General features: G+C 46.6%; 1 protein-coding gene across 8 annotated transcripts; it reads right to left on the bottom strand.

The window, feature by feature from the left end:
- Nucleotides 1–1,007: 1,007 nt before the first annotated feature.
- LOC310712412 (sialic acid-binding Ig-like lectin 12) lies at nucleotides 1,008–18,967 on the bottom strand. Of its 8 annotated transcripts, none has more exons than XR_014528874.1 (6): nucleotides 15,999–16,548; nucleotides 13,532–13,840; nucleotides 11,244–11,559; nucleotides 7,188–7,304; nucleotides 4,359–4,441; nucleotides 1,013–1,222 (listed from the first exon to the last, which is right to left on the bottom strand). XR_014528874.1 is itself a non-coding variant. In XM_083515450.1 (4 exons), exons 1-3 carry the CDS (start codon nucleotides 16,168–16,170, stop codon nucleotides 11,268–11,270), a joined length of 777 nt encoding a protein of 258 aa, XP_083371576.1. In that variant the 5' UTR covers nucleotides 16,171–16,557; the 3' UTR covers nucleotides 1,008–1,222; nucleotides 11,244–11,267. The 8 variants fall into 8 exon arrangements, 3 of the variants coding, with proteins under 3 accessions (XP_083371576.1, XP_083371577.1, XP_083371578.1); XR_014528873.1 differs by having other exon boundaries at nucleotides 1,015–1,222; nucleotides 11,244–11,563; nucleotides 15,999–16,551; XR_014528871.1 differs by lacking the exon at nucleotides 15,999–16,548 and adding an exon at nucleotides 18,938–18,967 and having other exon boundaries at nucleotides 1,071–1,222; nucleotides 11,244–11,563; nucleotides 13,532–13,670.

Genomic DNA, 18,967 nt, shown 5'->3' with positions numbered 1-18,967 from the left:
ACTTGACTTCGAGGAGCAACTCATAGAACGCGGTGTGGTAGCCTTTTTTGAGGTTTTTAAAGACTTTGGTGATTTTTGAAACTTTTCCAAAACTTTCCCGACACCGTGCTTCGCAAGACGAAAAAAATCGCAAGGCGATAAAACTCGCGGAACTAATTAATTTCGTCTTGCGAGGCACCACTGTAATAGGAACTTATAAGTTTCGATTTCCCAGAAATCAGGTGGTTTACAAGAAAGCAGGTGACTTACAAGAGATCAGGTGGTATTCTATTCTGCAAATCTATATAAAGGGGGCACACCCTGACTGGGTGTGCAGGTTCGTATTTATCGCCCTGTACCTTTGTTCTACATACGCACTTCAAATAAAAGTCCTGTTAATAACCTGCAAGGACGTTTTGCCGCTTTGTGTGAATCTGTGCTTAAGGGACCCAATAGCGGATCTGTGTGGTCTTTCAGAGGTATATGCAGATTTGTCAAGTCCTCCATGACTCTGGAGAGGTTTACCATAGTCTTTCCAACCACTGGTCTGGACCACAAGGACCTCATCTGTCACCCCATCTGGTCTCAGCAGAACTGCACAACGCTGTGGTTGTGGAGATTGATTCCACCTACGTGGCTCACCCTGAATGCCCAAGTCCCTTATGTGGAAGAAAAGCAGGTTTGGATGTATTAGCAGTGGTGCTTTTGGCAGCAAAGGTGGATAATGCCTTTCAGCCCACAGAGTGGATTTTATGTGGCCAACATTCTGAGGGCCACATTCTGAGGGTGGGCGGAGCCAGGGGCTGAAGACTGCAGGGCAAAAGTAAGTCGGGCAAAACAAAGCAAATACGTTTCTGTAGAATTTGCAGTGACTTGAAATGGGGGACAAAATGTAGCCCTCAAAGGATCAATTAAGGTCTTTTGCTTCAGGTCTTGCTGGCCTTCCCTCCTTCATTGTAATGTTGCTGGGTCTGTCCAACACATGGTGGGAATGCATGCCTCGAATGCTTTGAAAGGCAAAATAAAGAGTTTATATGTGAATAAGCAAAATGTTTTATTTGAAGGAAGAAGGACAGTTGTACGTGCAACATTTCCAGGGCAAGGGAGCTAGTCTTGAATAAGGGCTGGAAAGGTTCTCTTATCGTCACTGAAAGAAACAAGAGAATCAGTGCCAATAGTTCAGTGGGTTCTGTCGCCACCAAGGCCTGTTGATCCAGGCCTCGTCGCCTTGCTGCTGTGGAGCCTGAAGAGAAAATTGAGAGACCTGAGGTGGAAATCCCAAGTGGAATATGTTGGAAGAACTTCCTCATTGTCATCCTCATGATAGATGATAGATAGATAGATGATAGATAGATGATAGATAGATAGATGACAGATAGATGATAGATAGATGATAGATAGATACATAGATAGATAGATAGATAGATAGATAGATACATAGATAGATACATACATAGATAGATACATAGATAGATAGATACATAGACAGATAGATGATATAAAATTGGGTACCATGCATATGAGTTTGGCTTCTGTTTTATGATGCCTTTAAGAACTTCATGGCAGACAGATATCAACAGTAAAAGCTTTAACCATTACAGCTCTTCCCTGTTGGAAAACCCAAGGCCTGCTAAATGCCTGCCTATCACAGAGCAGTAAGGGGATAGGGAGGAGAATAAGTCTGTTTTCTGTCTCATGTCTTGTTCACCTCTGTTCATCCCTAAAGTCTGCACCATCCCTTTTCTGCATTAACTTGCACATTTGCTTGACATTTAAACTGCTATTTTTAATCATGCACAACAATACAAACACAACACGTAGGCTAATAGTAGAAAAGATATAATAGAGTAATGATATCTGTCAGGGGTTCAGGGACAGAGGCACAGGGGAGGCAGGAGATGGAGAGCGATGGGGATGAATCGCAGGACAGCGAGGAAGAGGATGACAATGACTCAAGGCATTCCATGAGTCTTTCCAGCGAATCAGAGGATTCCCAGAAGGGGGCGCCGCTGGTCAAGGCAAGGGGAGCCCCAGGGGGGACGTGTCAGGAGCAGGGGGCCAGCAGGGGATCCCAAAGTGGCAGCTGGGCGTCTGGACCAGCCTCCCCGCCAGAGTGCAGCTAGGGGGGAGGAGGTTCCAGTGTATCAGGAGAAGCAGCTCCGGCAGCAGAAAGGGAAGGGGGGTCAGAGCAAGCCACCCTCCCGGAAGGGGAGGGGAGTAGTGAAGGGAGTAGTGTAACTGTCAAAAGGAAGGTTAGAGGTTGGGCGTGCGCGCCAAGTTCAAATGTGGAGGCGCGCGGAAGAACAGGGAGCCCGGAGGAGGAGCCAAGTCCCAAAGCCCGCAGGAGGGAGGGAGAGCAGTCTGGGGATTCCATGGCAGGGGAATCCAGGAGGGGCGAAAGCCCAGCGGGCAGGAAGACCCTGCGGAAAAGGAAAGAAAGGAAGAGGTGGAGCAGTGTAAGCTTATTAAACTGGTGCAGGGGAGGGACCGATTCAGAGGGGACTTCAACGGTCTAAGGCAAAGAGACGTGGGGCTGCACGCCTCGGTTGTGGAACCAATAATGAACTACAATAAACATCCTTGTATATAAGAAGAACTTGGCGTTGGTCTTTTGTGAGCTGAGACCTGAGGCGGCCCTGACAATATCATTCAAATTGTAGGAGTAAGCCAATCAAAGTTCTTACGTACAAAATAACAGAGTGGTAGCGAGGACCGTCAAGCCATGTGTTCAAAACAGATGTCTAAGGACAGTCTCACAATAGTCTTTCAAAAGTATCAACAGAAGACGTCACAAAAGTTTCAAAAGTAAGGTCTCTCAATAGTTTTTCAAAAGTTTCAATGGAAGACGCCTCAAAAGCCTCAAAAGGCACTGATCCTTTTTTTAAAAAAAATTAGATTTTGTTGATTTTCAATCAGAGTACATTTATGTACATTTGTTATACAAAAAAATCTCATATATCACCTTTAGCTCTGCCGAGCTTCAGACTCCCCCCCCCCCTTCGGTAAGTATCTTATAGTTTCATTACATCTCGTACTTTATTCGTTTATCTAATTAACCATATGCTGTTGAAGTTAATCAAACCCTGCCAGTGTCTTTAAAGATTTACAATTATCTCTTATGTACACCAAATATTTACTCCAGAAAGGCACTGATCCTTAGCATGAATCTTACTTATATATTCTGTTGAAAAATATCTGCTGATGAAGACTATTACGAAACAGTAGCATCATTCCGGAGACACTGTCCTTTTGTTGTGTTATTGCAACACAGGGGTTTGTTTTTGGTTCATTTTTAATCATGCAACAGGCACAACGATGGGCTCTTCTGTCCTGGCTGGCATCAGCATCAGGTCTGCAGATGTGGAAACTGCCCCCCCCCCGATCTCTTAGGCCTCCCTGTTCCCTGATAAGGTGCAGATCAGGGAATATGGTATCAGAAGTTGCAATGGTCTATTTCCCCCCAAAATCCCTGAAGGTACCTAATCCCCTCTGTTCATAAGGTGCCTATCCAACAGGTCAACACAGCAGCTTTTGACTGTGAGACTTACTGAGTAGACATGGTTAGAATTGCTGTCATTAGCCCTTTGTCTCCAAGGTGCCACAAGACTCTTTGTTCTTTTCTTCTTCTTTTTTTGCTGCAAATGACTAACACTGGCTGCCCCTCTGGAAATTCATTAACTTGGAAAAGCATCATGCAGGGTTGGAAATTGGCTTGTTAATATCTTTGATGGCTTGATATATGCTTGGCTGTTACCTGCTATTAATATGTTTAAAATACACTAAAGTATGTATATTTCCCCGTCAGTGGCCTACAAAATGGAAGAAAGACTTGTAGAAAATAAAGCAATTGAATCAGGGTGGAAAATGTTCTACAAGCCAAAATGGATTTATTATTTGCTTACTAGCACAGGGAAGTTACTCTACTGTGCATATTTGGGCTGTGAATGCAAATCTGAAACAATAGCTAGCATGTCATGGCAAATTACCGTATTTTTCGCTTTATAATACGCACCAGACCATAACACGCACGTAGTTTTTAGAGGAGGAAAACAAGAAAAAAATATTCTAAACGAAATAGTGGATATATGATTTTTGTGGTTCATGCTGTGGCCACAGACATGTGATCTGACAGTGAGTTTGGAGTAGCCCAATGCAAAAATCCTGAGGATCCATGTGGATCCATGCTTTGTAACCACGGAAGAGGGAAGGAAGGGGAACCATGGATCCTCTGCTCACGACTGCAGCAGATCCCCCCCGCCACCCGCAGGCATTCGCTCCATAACACGCACAGACATTTCCCCTTACTTTGTAGGAGGAAAAAAGTGAGTGTTATGGTGCAAAAAATACGGTAATTTCATATGATCCACTCAATGCCGGACCTGCATTGAAGGGGAAATGGCAGCATCCATCGTAGAAACTTCAGCCACATCTCTACGATGCCTGTAAACCTGACGATTGGACACTGGAGGGAAGAAAATCATTGAATCATAGAATCATAGAGTTGGAAGAGACCACAAGGGCCATCGAGTCCAACCCCCTGCCAAGCAGGAAACACCATCAGAGCACTCCTGACATATGGTTGTCAAGCCTCTGCTTAAAGACCTCCAAAGTAGGAGACTCCACCACACTCCTTGGCAGCAAATTCCACTGTCAAACAGCTCTTACTGTCAGGAAGTTCTTCCTAATGTTTAGGTGGAATCTTCTTTCTTGTAGTTTGGATCCATTGCTCCGTGTCCGCTTCTCTGGAGCAGCAGAAAACAACCTTTCTCCCTCCTCTATGTGACATCCTTTTATATATTTGAACATGGCTATCATATCACCCCTTAACTTCCTCTTCTCCAGGCTAAACATGCCCAGCTCCCTTAGCCGTTCCTCTTAAGGCATCGTTTCCAGGCCTTTGACCATTTTGGTTGCCCTCCTCTGGACACATTCCAGTTTGTCAGTGTCCTTCTTGAACTGTGGTGCCCAGAACTGGACACAGTACTCCAGGTGAGGTCTGACCAGAGCAGAATACAGTGGCACTATTACTTCCCTTGATCTAGATGCTATACTCCTATTGATGCAGCCCAGAATTGCATTGGCCTTTTTAGCTGCCGCGTCACACTGTTGGCTCATGTCAAGTTTGTGGTCAACCAAGACTCCTAGATCCTTTTCACATGTACTGCTCTCAAGCCAGGTGTCACCCATCTTGTATTTCTGCCTCTCATTTTTTTTGCCCAAGTGCAATACTTTACATTTCTCCCTGTTAAAATTCATCTTGTTTGTTTTGGCCCAGTTCTCTAATCTGTCAAGGTCATTTTGAAGTGTGATCCTGTCCTCTGGGGTGTTAGCCACCCCTCCCAGTTTGCGTTCCCTTCATCTACCAGGCTTGTAATTCTGTCAAAAAATCATAGGCATTAAAGCCATTCCTTATGCTCAGGCCCACCCTTAGTCTGGCTACCTATTTTATTTCCGTTTCCTGCTCCATCCTATGAACTTTGGGATACTAAGAGCAGTTTCAATAGCGACACAGGTGTCCCTCTAAGAATGTCACCCTGTTGCTTATTTAGTACAGTGGTACCTCGGGTTACATACGCTTCAGGTTACATACGCTTCAGGTTACAGACTCCGCTAACCCAGAAATAGTGCTTCAGGTTAAGAACTTTACCTCAGGATGAGAACAGAAATCATGCTCCGGCGGTGCAACAGCAGCAGGAGGCCCCATTAGCTAAAGTGGTGCTTCAGGTTAAGAACAGTTTCAGGTTAAGTACGGACCTCTGGAACGAATTAAGTACTTACCCCGAGGTACCATTGTAATACTAAATTTCAGTCCTAAATAAGGAACCATTCCCAGAAATAAGTGTTTCCTCACAGTATAAAGCAGGACAGAGGAGTGTGGTGCTGATAACACCAAGATTACAAGTTTGATCCCCGTAAGGGACAGCTGCTTCGTCCTGCATTGCAAAGAGCTGGGCTACATGATCCTCTGGGTCACTTCCAACTCTTGTATTCCTATACCAATAATGTTGGGGCTTTCACCACTAAGCAAGCCAAGTTTTATTGCTTGTGAGACTGTTTTGAATGCTGTATGGAGAAGCGTATGAATCTGAATTTTGGAGAGTTTGTAAGTAAACCATTTTAAACATACCAAATGTGTAGTCTTTTTCTATGCTAGGGTAGAGGGCAATTTTGGAAGGAACATAGAAGGGTATATTTTAAAAGTTTAACATCCTATATTTCCATGCTTTACTTGGCTGCATATTTAAAATTCCCCTGGGGTTCTCTCAGCAAAGAGTATTTGCCCCAAACTTGGAACTTGGCATCTAGGAAATCTCTATTTATAGACAGTGGAATCTTGGTTCTTGAACTTAATTCATTCCGGAAGTCCGTTCGACTCCCGAAACCATTCGAAAACCAAGGTGCGGCTTCCGATTGCCTGTAAGAGCTTCCTGCACTCAAGTGGAAACCGTGTTGGACGTTTGGCTTCTAAAAAACTGGAACACTTACTTCTGGGTTTTTGGCATTCAGAAGCCAATTTGTTCGTCAACTAATCTGTTTGAGAACCAAGGTTCCACTATACCTACATTCCCCATGCTATGAACAAAGGCTGCATAGGGCAGCTCAGTTTTTCAGAACTCCTTCTCCCAGGTTGGACTGAGCAGGGCCTTCTTACCCATAGGCGCTAGGGGTGCAGGGCACCTGGGCGTCGGGCTCTCAGGGGCTCCAGGCTGAGAGTCTGGGGCCCGAGAGTTGAGTCCAGGGAAGAGACCACCCATCGGTCGGAGCGCCGAGGTGGGCTCTTCTGCTGCGGGCTGCTCTGCACCACGAGTTTGGGGCGACCGAGCCAGTGAGACGCTAGGTGGCTGGCTGGCTCTGCCCTCCTGCACACCTGGTACTGGGCAACCTGGGGTGGGGGTGGCAGCGCCGGGCAGATCTTTGCACCTCGGTGCCGCATGTGCTTAAGACAGCCCCGGGACTGAGCAACACTTGGCTCCTTCTGACCTATGAAAGCCAAAGTCACATTTTACAGGTTAACAGAGTGATACCTTTATGGAGATTAGGGAAGGTGATAGACACCTCCTGGTGTAGAGGGAGATGGGTCACCTCAGGGGTAAATATCCACCAAGGATCTTTATGCCATGGATAGGCAAGCTGGGAGATGACATGCCTGTCTCACTCAGCCACAACTGAGGGAGGAGAGGATAGAGCCTGCTCTCCACAATACTCACCTATGCCAAGGTAAACCAGAGCCACAACAACAGTCAGCAGAGTCAAAGACCCAAGAGTGATCCCAGAAATGACCCAAGGAATCTTCATCTTCACATAAGGTGGTCATAGAGGGCCATCTGTAAAAGATGATTTAATATCTTTATATGCTACCCATCCAATCAAGTTCTCTGGGCAGTTGACATACACCAGGAAAATACAAAAAAACAAAAAACCTCACACAATAATAACAGCACAATGCAAACCCAAAATCTGCCATGAGGCCACAGATTTAACAGTTCTTTGTCTTTCCTTGCTGAGTTGGGGCTCCACTGATGTGAGCCCCTCACCCTGACTCAGTGTGGGGGCTCACCTGGTGTAACTTACGCTGTCATATGTCCTCCCCAAATGGGCATTCTGAAAGAGTTGCATGGGGGACAAAAAGGAGAGACCTCTACCTATTCCAAACCTTGATCACATGGACCTAGGGCCCAATCCTCAAAACATGGGCTTTTGCTCACATACTGGCTCAGCAAGCCTTTCTTAGAGATTCTCTCAATGGAGTTTGGAATAGGGGTAAGTTATGCTGGCCTCCAGGAATGCTCTGTAAAACCAGAATCAAATCCATCACAAAACAGGAAGCCCAGTCAACCAACAAAAGGCCCCAACCCCTAAATTTAGCATAAAAATACAGTGGCTAAAGCAATTTAGACTGAGGAGGGGAAGCGCAGATGCAGGTCCGAATGTATCCCTCCACCCCAATCTCTCTATGTCACCATTGGGGCCCTCCCAAGTGTGATCCTCACCAATGCTGCTTTGAAACCTCCCTTGGGTTCTTATGCCTGGCTAGAATGTTTCCTTGACTTCTGTGGAGGCCGGTCCATTGTGGCAAGTGTGGCACTGCCTCATCAGCCACACTCTGCCTTCAGTTCCCCCCAGCCGTCCTGCCTTCCTACCTGCAACCCGACTGTCATCTTCCTTCTCCTTAATCCCAGCCAGGAGGAGGATGGCAGCAAAACTAGGCTGAGTTTATCTCTGCATCTCATAGGCTCTGGCGCCACCTGCTGCCGGTCTCCTTGCCTTCCACCCTACCACTCCCAATGGGCACCAACAACCGCCGCTTGAATAGTGAGAATGCCTCTTGCTTGCCTAGATGTGTGCCTGTGCATGTCTGCCTAGACATCTCTGACTTCTGTGTGGCTGGAATGTAGCCCATTCTACAAAGGGAAGAATCACACCCACATTTGCCTCTGGCCATCATGCCCCAGGAGGTTACCCATGAAGGAATGCATTAATTAAAGATCCTTAAAATATCAATGACTTCCCTTCTTCTCTCTCCATGCTTCATTTTGCAAATCATAAATCCCTGCATATTTTACATAAACTAAACCAGTGTTTCCCAACCTTTTTTGGGCAAAGGCACACTTGTTTCATGAAAAAAATCTCGAGGCACACCACCATTAGAAAATGTTTAAAAAATTAACTCTGTGCCTATATTGACTATATATAAAGTAACTCTCTTTAATAGGAATCAAATAAACACAAAGAAAGTATTTTATAATTACTTTATTATGAAATAGTAAGTAAACAGAAATATGAAAAATTATAAAATACTTTATTCAGTGCGCAACCTGGGCCTGTTTGGCTGAACACAAAGCTGATATTCTGGCTGGAATCGAAGAAAGACACACACGTAGCTCTTCGTCAACAGCTCTCAGTCTCTCTCTGTATTTAGTTTTTATAGCAAATGAAGGAAGAGTAAGCAGGCTGGGGTGGGTTAAGTAAGGGCTGAAAGTGCCTAGATGAAGTGGGGGAAGCTAGAGAGGAGGTACATTCTGACGTTTGAGGATAGACTAGGTTCTTTATGTGAATGATAGGTGAGTTATTTGACAGATCAAACTGAGAGCAAGTTGTGGCTTGTGTAGCTGGGGTGGACATGAATGTTTGGGGTGCAAACCCCAGGCCGGCCAGGTCTGAGGGGGGGCAGGGAGAGACGGGCCTGCCTGCCTCTGCCTGCGCTGTGGTGTGTTTTGCCCCGACCGACGGACGGACCGACCTGCCAGCTGTCTCCGCAGTAGCAGCACGGACTGGAGCTCCGTCATTCTCCCCGCCGGTGCCCAGGGAGGGGAGTGTGGGGCGGCCGCTGTGGAAGCGACGGCGTGCTCCTCCTCCTCCTCCTCCACTTGCCGGGCTAGAGCCAGCCAGCTAGCGCTCGCCCCTCCTTGCTCGAGCCGACCCCGCCGCCGGGGGCCTTCCCGTCCTCTCAGCGGCGCCGCCTCGCGTCCCTCGTCCGGGGGTTGGGAGGGGGCTGGGGGGAGGAAGGGGGCGAGGGGGAGCAGCCGCCGCCGCTCCTGAGGAGATTCTGAGGCGGTGGCGGGCGACGCGTGACGGAAGAGGAGGGGTCCCGCCAGCCCCGCGTTTCTCTCTCTCTCTCCCTCACGGAAACCTTCCCCTCAGCTTCTGCCGCTTTTTCTCTTCTTTCCCTCTTCCTTTTTTTTTTTTGAAAAAAATGAAAAATCTTTCCTTTCTCTCTTTTCCAGCCCCCCCTCCCCTCTTCACGGAATTTCACTGCACTCGGGCGCCGCGGCGCGCAGGCGCACTGCTCGCTCCTCTTTCCGCACAGGCGCCTTCTCTCGCTCTTTCGCCTCCTTTTCTTTCTCTCTCGATGGTCCGCCTACAAAGGAGCGAGGGAGGCGCCCACCATGTTTGGATTTGCATCCAGCAGGAGATGCCGCCGCCGCCCCGCCTCTCGCCGCCCGACTCGCCCGCCTCCCTCCCACGGCACACCAGGCAACGTCTCGCGGCACACTAGTGTGCCGCGGAACACCGGTTGGGAAACACTGAACTAAACCATTCAGTATTCCATTACCACATCCATCAAAACTTATTTACACTGTTGAATTTATCTTAATGCTGCCAACCTTTTCAAGTGCACACAATTCCCCCCTATATATTCAATAAACATTTTCCAATTTTCTCTAAACGTGTGTTCTTCTTGTTCTCTTATTCTATATGTTAAGCCTGCAAGCTGTGCATATTGTGTGCTTGTGTTCTGAACTGCCTGCGTTAAATCTGATTATCAATTAATTATGATTAGTTGCTTGATTAATTAAAGGCATCATTAAATCCAGGGGAGCCCTGCTTGCAGCCTGTGGGATAGCTGTTCTGTGTATGTGGGTGTGTATATCTTGGAAAGCCTGATAGGTATTTATCATATTTAGTTCGTTATCATCATTAAATGAACTCCAAAGGTAATTAAGATTGGCTTCAAAACTGCATAATAAGCAAGCATTTCATTTTCAGTGAAATGTGCTGTTGACTATTCATTTTTCGAATATACATGCATTTCCAGTGCTGGAAAGGTTTTACCTGGGAGTAGTTTTTCTCAGTTGGAGAAAGTTCAGAAAAGGGCAACGGAAATGGTGAAGGGGCAACTCTCCCACAAGGAGAGGTTTCCAAGTTTGGAGAAAAGGTGAGGGAGAAGTGACACGATGGAAGGGCAGATATAATAATAAAAATAATAAAAATAAAAATAAAAATAAATTATTTATACCCCGTCCATTTGGCTGGGTTTCCCCAGCCACTCTGGGTGGCTTTCAACAGAATATTAAAATAGAATAGTCTATTATACATTAAAAGCTTCCCTAAACAGGGCTGCCTTCAGATGTCTTCTAAAAGTCTGGTAGTTGTTTTTCTCTTTGACATCTGGTGGTAGGACGTTCCACAGAGCAGGTGCCACTACCGAGAAGGCCCTCTGCCTGGTTCCCTGTAACTTGGCTTCTCACAGCGAGGGAACCGCCAGAAGGCCCTCAGCACTGGACCTCAGTGTCCGGTGCATTGAGGCAATGTGGCCCTTGGGCTGAGAAAAGTCCCCCATCCTTGCCTTGGATGAAGCCAAACAGCACAATCGGATGCATGTTTCCTTGGAAGGAAGTCTTGCTATGTTCAGTGGTGCCTATTACCAGGAAAAGTGTGCCCACCCAAGTCTGCCTGCCCACCCAAGTCTGCCTGCCTTGGAGATTTGTAAATGTTAGCATGCACAGGACTTAAAGGTGAACTCTGGGGCAGGAGATGCTCACTTGTTCCATTGGACCCAGGTAGGATCACCACTGTCTGCTTCCCAAAGGGGTTGGTTGCCGTGCAGGTGATGAAGGGGTCATGGTGGTCAATGGAGGCTCCTTTCCACAGCAGGGTGCTGCTCGCCGCATTGCCCTCAGCCCAGTGTAAGACCTCCATGTCACTTGTGCTTCCTTTCCTCCGTTCCCAGTGACAGTTACCCCGTCCACTTCCCACGTAAGCATTGGTGGAGGCCAGCAGTGGAAAGAACAGGTGCAACGGTGGCCTCGGTCCTCATTCTCACATGTAGCATTAGGCAGGATGGTGCTGGCTGTAGGCCTATCTGGAAAGCAACAAAAAGCCGGGGTGAATGATCCAAATTCAGAACTACAACAGAGAGTGAGAGGCTTTGGGGCAGCGGAAGCAAATAAAGTTTGTTTTATACAGAGGTCACAGTCCATAGGTGTCAACTTACAGATTTGAAAATAAGGGACCAGCAGCCTCGAAAATAAGGGACCAGCAGCCTCAAAAATAAGGGATCAGCAGCCAAAATAAGGGATTTTAGTCAACCAGCAGCCAAACGAAGCCTCAAGTGGTGGTTCCCACAGCGCAGCAACCCGGCAAAGGGGATGCAGCAAGGAAAACCAGCATCACCTCTCCTCTGGGAAGTGCTGAGCAAAGGTGAGTCCCCAGGCAACACAGCCAATTTGATTGGCACAAGGCATGCAAGCTCCACCCTCCAGTCGTTCTTAGACTCCTTATTGGGTGAGCAACGCAGCCAAGCAACACAGTTGGAGCCTCCTTCCTCCCTGGCTGGCAGGGAGGGAGGGAGAGGGAGGAGCTGCTTCCTTTGAAACCTGGGAAATTTAAGGGACATCATCAATCCGGGACAGTAGCGGGAAACGGCACTGGGATAAGGGAGTTTCCTGCCAAATAAGGGACGGTTGACAGCTATGTCACAGCCACACACTGTTACGCCACTTTAACGGTCATGGTCCCCTTTGAAGAATCTTGGAACTGCAGTTTGCTAAGGGTTCTGTGTGTTGTTAGAAGGCCCCTTGCAGAGCTACCATTCCCAGCAACCTAAACAAACTACAGTTCCCAGGTTTCTTTGGGCAACACCATGACTGTTAAAGTGGTATTGAGAACGCTTTAAATCTGTGATGTGGATGTGCACATCACACTTTTTTTTAAAAAAAAGTTCTTTTGATTAAGGTTTATTTGTGTTACAAAGCAAACAGAGAAACCGGGAAAGGTACATCTGTTGTCTCCACTTTCAATTCCACTTTCAATAGAATCTTTTTCAAAGCTTCTTTGCATTTGATGAGAGACACTTTTGTCATAGAAATCTTGCAGGTGGGGGAAAGGAGAGGGGAGGAAGAGAGATGGGGGTATTATTATTTTTTGTTCTATTGCCTATTTCCAGAGTATCTTGGGAAGAGGGATTGACTGCTAAACTGCTGTGGTAACTGTAGCTCTGGGAGGGGAATAGGTGTCACCTAACAATACTCAGCAACCTTAACAAAGTACAGCTTCCACAATTCTCTAGAGGGAACCATGACTGCTTAAAGTGGTATCATAGTTTTTAAAAAAATGTATAGCATTTTTAAGTGTGTTTGTTCCACTAGGGGGCAGAGCACTTCAATCCACTTTAATTGTGCAAACCTAGATTTCTGGTATGTGCTTGAATCCCTTGCACAAAATACGCTAGAGACAGGCTGAAGGCACCCAGAGAAAGAGAGAGAGAAGGAAATTGGTTTCATCTCAATTTAGGACAGACAATGTAGCCTGTGGTCTATTCCCTGTTTCTTTAAGCATGTGTAAAATTGCTGGCAAGAGCAAATGAGTACATACATTCCTTCATGTACTGAGATAGGAAGGGAAGGGTAACCTTGTGCTCTTGTTGATCTGAATTCTCCTAGAAAACGCCATTATGAATCCTGTTCAAAACTGGCAAAAACAACAACAACAAACAAACAAACACCTGCCTTCTTGAAGAATCACTTGGACTGAAAATTGCAAGATGATGATGATGATGATGATTATTATTATTATTATTATTATTAGCTTCTGCATCAAATTAGGCAGAGGTTTGTATGTGGCCCAAGGGATGTCTTAGAGGATGAGGTGCACTGCAACATTGTGATACAGGTCCCCCTTGTCAAAATGTGGGTGCTGAGAGCACCAAAAAGGGTAAGTGGGAAACCAAAGGGCAAAACAGGGTGGGGGGGGGGAATCTGATCTTCAGGGAGCTGCTGAGCGTTTGTGGATTGGGATGCAGGGAGAGGAAAGAAAACAAAGAGCTACTCACAGCCAAAGGAAAGGCGGGTGGCTACGTGGACTGCTTTCTTCAAGAAATGGTATTTGATGCTGCAGGTAAGGACTATGCCATCATCAGCTAAGCTGGGCTTGAAGGTGATGTCAACTCCATAGGTCGAGCTCCAATTGCTCTGTTGAGTATTCCATGAAGATGTTGCATAAACAGGGTGTATATCCGGCTCTGTAGGCCAGGTGATTTGGGGCTTAGTCCCTGGACACATTTCTGCTGCTATACATCTGAAAGTGGCTGGCTTCTCCCAAATCACTTCATGTGGCTTTATGATCTTGGGCTTCTTCAGATCTAAATGAGTGAGAATCCCCAGGGAGGAATTAGAAGAAGATTCACTCAGTGGCGTAGCGTGGGTTGTCAGCACCCGGGGCAAGGCAAGTAATTTGCGCCCCCTAACCCGTGGAGCGCGGCCCCCCAGATGTTGCGCCCGGTGTGGCCGGCCCAGCCTGCACCCCCCACGCTACGCCACTGTAGCACAGAACACCATCCCTAATCCTGCAACTGCAAAAAGTTCTGCAACACAGCACAACAGACCGTGCAAAAGGATCGTTGTTGATGCTTTTATTAAAAAAATGTAAACAACAGCCATCTTTATTTACACTATGAGCTAACTGTCTGAGATGGGTAAAACCAATCCCAAAGGGCCCTTACAAACAGTAGATTATGCTACATTTTCCTTGTTTAAATCCACAATGTTTTGGTTTTTTTAAATGCACTCTACCTCCCCACCCTTATACCCTTTCCACCCAAGACGTACACCTGATGCCTTTGTCACACATTACATGCACCCAACCCCTTCCCTGCAGTCAGCTAGATTTCCCTCGCAATAAACGTGGGTGGGTAGGTACCGGAGAAGGGAAACCTGAAAAGAGGAAGTGGCTGCTTTCCTGCATTCTGCCTCAGGGTCTTACTGTCCACCCTGCTCTGTTTCGTTGCTGTGTTTGCTCAAACGGAACAAAGAGCAGGGAAAGCCCCTCCCCTCCAGGCAGAGAGAGAGAGAGAGAGGCGCCCTCCACGAGTTGTCGAGCTTGGGCAACGGCAGCGCGGCCGACGGCGAGGCGCTAAGGCGCCGGCTCCCCAGGCTGCAGCGCTTGGCCAGGCGCTGCGCTTGCATGCCTGGCCGCGCCCAGCTCGCCTCAGCGCAGCGGAAAACAGAAGCAGTGGCGGAGACGACGACCCCCCACCCCAACCAAGCCTCGATTGCTTGTCCCTTCCCTCTGGACTCGCGCCCCCCAGGTGTTGCGCCCGGTGCGGCTGGCACCCCTGGCACCCCCCACGCTACGCCACTGGATTCACTGGGCATTAAGTAAGACACATGAGCCCTGGCTTAAGGACGGGATTTCCCAGTCATCGTCACTTTGCCACTCTTAACTCCCACCAAGGTTGTCATCCTTTTGTTCTCAAGAGCCTCCTGGCCACACATTTGAGAGCCCATTATGTGCACATCAATGCGCCTTAATGTAGCAAAATCTCAGGGCAATGATATTTTTTATTATTATTTTAACTCAACTCAATCTCTACTTGGTCTTTTTGTTCAATGAACTCACAAGTCAGCTGCCAATAAAATTATAAAACCATATGTAATGAAAAGAGACAGATCAAATGTTAAAACTGTGATGAAAACATCAGCACAAAGTGAAACCAACAACTTTTCTTTTTTAAAAAGGGGGGGGACAACAAATATTGAGCTGGATCCATGACAAGTTAGTCATACTCTGGTTTGATTGAAATCAATGTGAATATGAGCTGTGATTTCCTTAAGCCGCATTAATTTCAGTGGAACTCAAGACTAAATGGCCTACCAAGTCCATCACCTTATTTCCTAGGGTGGCCAACCTGATGCTTCTGAAAACTCCCACCAGCAGGACACGAGGGCAATGTCCTTCTCACACTGTGGGTGATGAGGCTACAGAAATATGACAATTTTGATGGGGAACAGCTCCAGGTTGTGTTCTGCTCAGTAGGAATCAAAGGGCAAAGTTGATTTCACCAGAGTGGATGGGAGGGCATGGAGCCCAGAGGCAGAAGGACTTGAATGTCCAGCATGTTCCAAGCAAGAACCAAGCAAAAGAGCAGAGAACAGACAAGGACAATGTGATACATCTCACTCCTTGCAAATACTGTGATTGGAAAGCCCTCTTTACCTCCGAGTAGACATGTCAGTCACAGAAGAGCTCTCCATTTCCCCCCTTGCATTTTCCTTATATGGTAAGCTTGGGGAGAAGTGTTTCCATGTTTGCAGACACACTGACTGCACAGCTTTCAAATATCTGAATTACTGTACCATGAAATGCTTCAGAGACTCTTGCTTTGGCTTGAGGCTCTTTGGAAAGATCCTTCCTGCTTTGCTTCAGACAAACTCCAAATCATTTTGAAACAGGATGCTTTAAACTCAGGCTTTGGGATTTGTCTGAATCCTATGCATGCCCCTAAGAGGAAAGCCACCTACCTGTCAGCACAACCTGAGGATTAGTGTGAGTTTGAGAACTGGAAGGATTATAGGAGTATCTGTAGCTCTCTCCTTTATCAATTCTAAAGTAGTACTGGCCCCAGTCATCGAGTCCAGCGTTGATGATGGTGAACGAGCAGTCGCCTTTTTCTGGATCCCCTGATAACTTCATATGAGTGGAATGAAGTTTAAGTCATCTCTGCCTTTCATCACTGCTGGCCTTAAATTCCCCCGGGACCCAGATGTTGGTCCCTTCCAAATTGGTCTGCCGATCTGTAATCCTAAACCAATAGCCATACAGTGGCTCAGAGCTGCGCTTGTACCAATCGGGAGTAGTAAAACTGCAGGGAACGTGGATGCAGAAGCCTCGCTGTGCGGTGATGCTGTCAGGCACTGTGATTCTAAAGTCCAAGTTGTTGGTCAGCATACCTATCAGAATGTGTGTATGGGGAGGTGGAAAGAATTAACTAGTATCCAAAGACGACCAATTCATTCAGCACTTCCAAAAATATGGCAAAGAAAGAGAGCAGAAGAGGAGATTCATCTGCACAAAATTGCATGTGCTAATGCATATTTATAGATGCAAACGCAGAAACAAGGACTATAACTGAAACAGAAGAAGGACCAAGTGAGCTGCATGCCTGCTTAGTCTGCAGCCCCTTCAATGGCCCTCATGATTTCCCTTCTTTGTCTTTAAACTGAAGTTTGACCAGGCAGCCCTTCAAACAGAGGATGCCTTTACATTGTGGGGACTACCCTCTGTAAAACAGGGCATTGACCACCATGTGTCCCCTCTCGGGGTAGTCTCACTCACGGGACCAGAGAAGCCTGCAGGAATCACCCACTGGTCTTCATTTCAGATCCCAGCAGGGAAAAGCAGAATGTTTTTAGGGGTGAGTGTCATTCACAAGAAGCTGCCTTCTACCCACTCCACTGTTCCCCCCTTTATCTTAGAACCCAAAAATCTTGGGGTTTTGTATTCCCAGCTATGGGCAAAATAGTAGACTCTAGTACAACGGGGGGGGGGGGGGCAACATACAGCAGATGTGTAAGCCCCTGAGGCACTTTTGTGCTACAACACTGAGAACCTCTGCTTTCAAAGTTTCAAGGTTTCTAGCCCTCATGGTTCCAAATAAAATTTCGAGAACATAAATTCAGTGTGCTCCTGTCTACATGCGCATCCCTCTAGGAACTGCCATTCTGTAAAAGGGTCTGAGATACCATAAAAGAGTTACCAGCAGCCTCACCAATGTTTCCATTCCTATAATTCTTTACAGAAAGTCGTGACAGTAAAACAAGTTTCAAACTGTTTTGTGAAACAGATACTTACTAAGCCACTGGGGTACTCAAGCTGTGTGCCCTGAAAAATCACCAAGAAAACTCAGCTCTTGTATTGTGTGCCATTGCTAGATCCTCTCCATTTGAGCCAATTTTATTGTAGTCTTTTTACCACCTCCTCTTGCCATTACAGTCTACCTTTGTGGCCTTGGCTGGCTTTAACAAGAAGAAATCCCTTCTTAAGGCAACAACTCCCCCCCCCCCATTTTTTTGTAACTGAGAACAGGGCTAAGGACCATTTACTTTCCTCACCTTTTCCAGCCCCCACAGCATTTACTCCACTTATACAGTGGTGCCCCGCAAGACGAATGCCTCGCAAGACGGAAGACCCGCTAGACGAAAGGGTTTTCCATTTTGGAGGTGCTTCGCAAAACGAATTTCCTATGGGCTTGCTTCACAAGACGAAAATGTCTTGCGAGTTCCTGCGGTTTTTTTCCCTCCCCCCCCTTTCCCCAAGCCGCTAACCGCTTATCAGCTGATCCTAAGCCGCTAAGCCGCTTAACAGATGATCCGCTAAACCGCTAAACCGCTTATCAGCTAATCCGCTAAGCCCGCTAAGCCCGCTAAGCCGCTAATAGCGCTAATCCGCTAATGGGCTTGCTTCGCAAGACGAAAAAACCGCAAGACGAAGAGACTCGCGGAACGGATTCTTTTCGTCTTGCGAGGCACCACTGTATTATCTGCTATAGGAGCACCAGCTAAACCACCTGGTTGTGAATATACTCTGCCACCGCAAAGAGACCTTCCCTGAATCCTAAGTGTTTCATTTTAGACCTTCTGGTGATGGTGCAAATGTTACCACACTTTTTACCCCAGTTGATTATAGTATTGAAAATTGAGCCAGAACTCCAGAGTTCTGCTATACCCTCTCCACTGTTGTCTGCTCTGAGTGGAAGCAGCCCAACGGGATCTCAGGCAGAGGTATGCAACCTGATACCTTTTATGTAGAGATGCTGGTGAATGTAACCAAGACCCTTGGCATACAAAATATGTCCCCTCCAAACGTTCTTGAACCCATCATCCCAGCTGGCATGGCCTATAGTCAGGCATGATGGGATCTGGAGTCATCATGCATCTGCCCATGTCTTTCTCACAAGCTTCTCACTATTTCAAAGCTTAGTTCTCCCCATTTTCACATCAGTTACTAATTTGTTTGTTTTTAAGTCCCCACAAAAATTCACCAGCACTTTAGTGTGAAATTATCTAAATATACACATTTTTGTATGCAATTTCCCACATTTTTGCAAAGCAGTTTCCCTCCTATAATGCAGTTTTATACATTATTTATTCATTTATTATTATTGATTAAATTTCCAAGCCACCCTTCATCTCAGGATCCCTGGGTGGTTTACAATATAAAAAACGCATAACATAGTAACAGCAACAACACCCAAATCCCCCTCCCCAGTGTTTAAAAGGCCATAGATGGTTTCATTAGCCAAAGACCTTGGAGAAGAGGAGTGCCTGGTGCCTATAGATCTGTAATGAAAGCACTGTAAGCGACTTGCAAAAGTGTGATATAACACAATATGATACAATGGAAGATGGTCACCATGGAAGATCGTTTAGAAAGCCAGATATACATGCCAGTCAAACATTACATGAATTTGCAAGCTGATGTGGAAATGTGG

The sequence above is a fragment of the Podarcis liolepis genome (assembly GCF_965112155.1).
Source record: "Podarcis liolepis genome assembly, chromosome: 7".
Taxonomy (NCBI): Eukaryota; Metazoa; Chordata; class Lepidosauria; order Squamata; family Lacertidae; genus Podarcis; species Podarcis liolepis.
This window is presented reverse-complemented; position numbering and strand designations above follow the sequence as displayed.

Bases quoted from the DNA above. Each gene is read 5' to 3' on its own strand.
- LOC310712412 (XM_083515451.1), bottom strand. From the start codon at position 16,170: ATGAAGTTATCAGGGGATCCAGAAAAAGGCGACTGCTCGTTCACCATC. The intron at 13,841-15,998 runs GTAGGTGGCTTT...TCACTCATTTAG, and splicing joins TCCTCAGGTTGTGCTGACAG to ATCTGAAGAAGCCCAAGATC. The intron at 11,564-13,531 runs GTGAGTAGCTCT...GTTGCTTTCCAG, and splicing joins CACCCGCCTTTCCTTTGGCT to ATAGGCCTACAGCCAGCACC.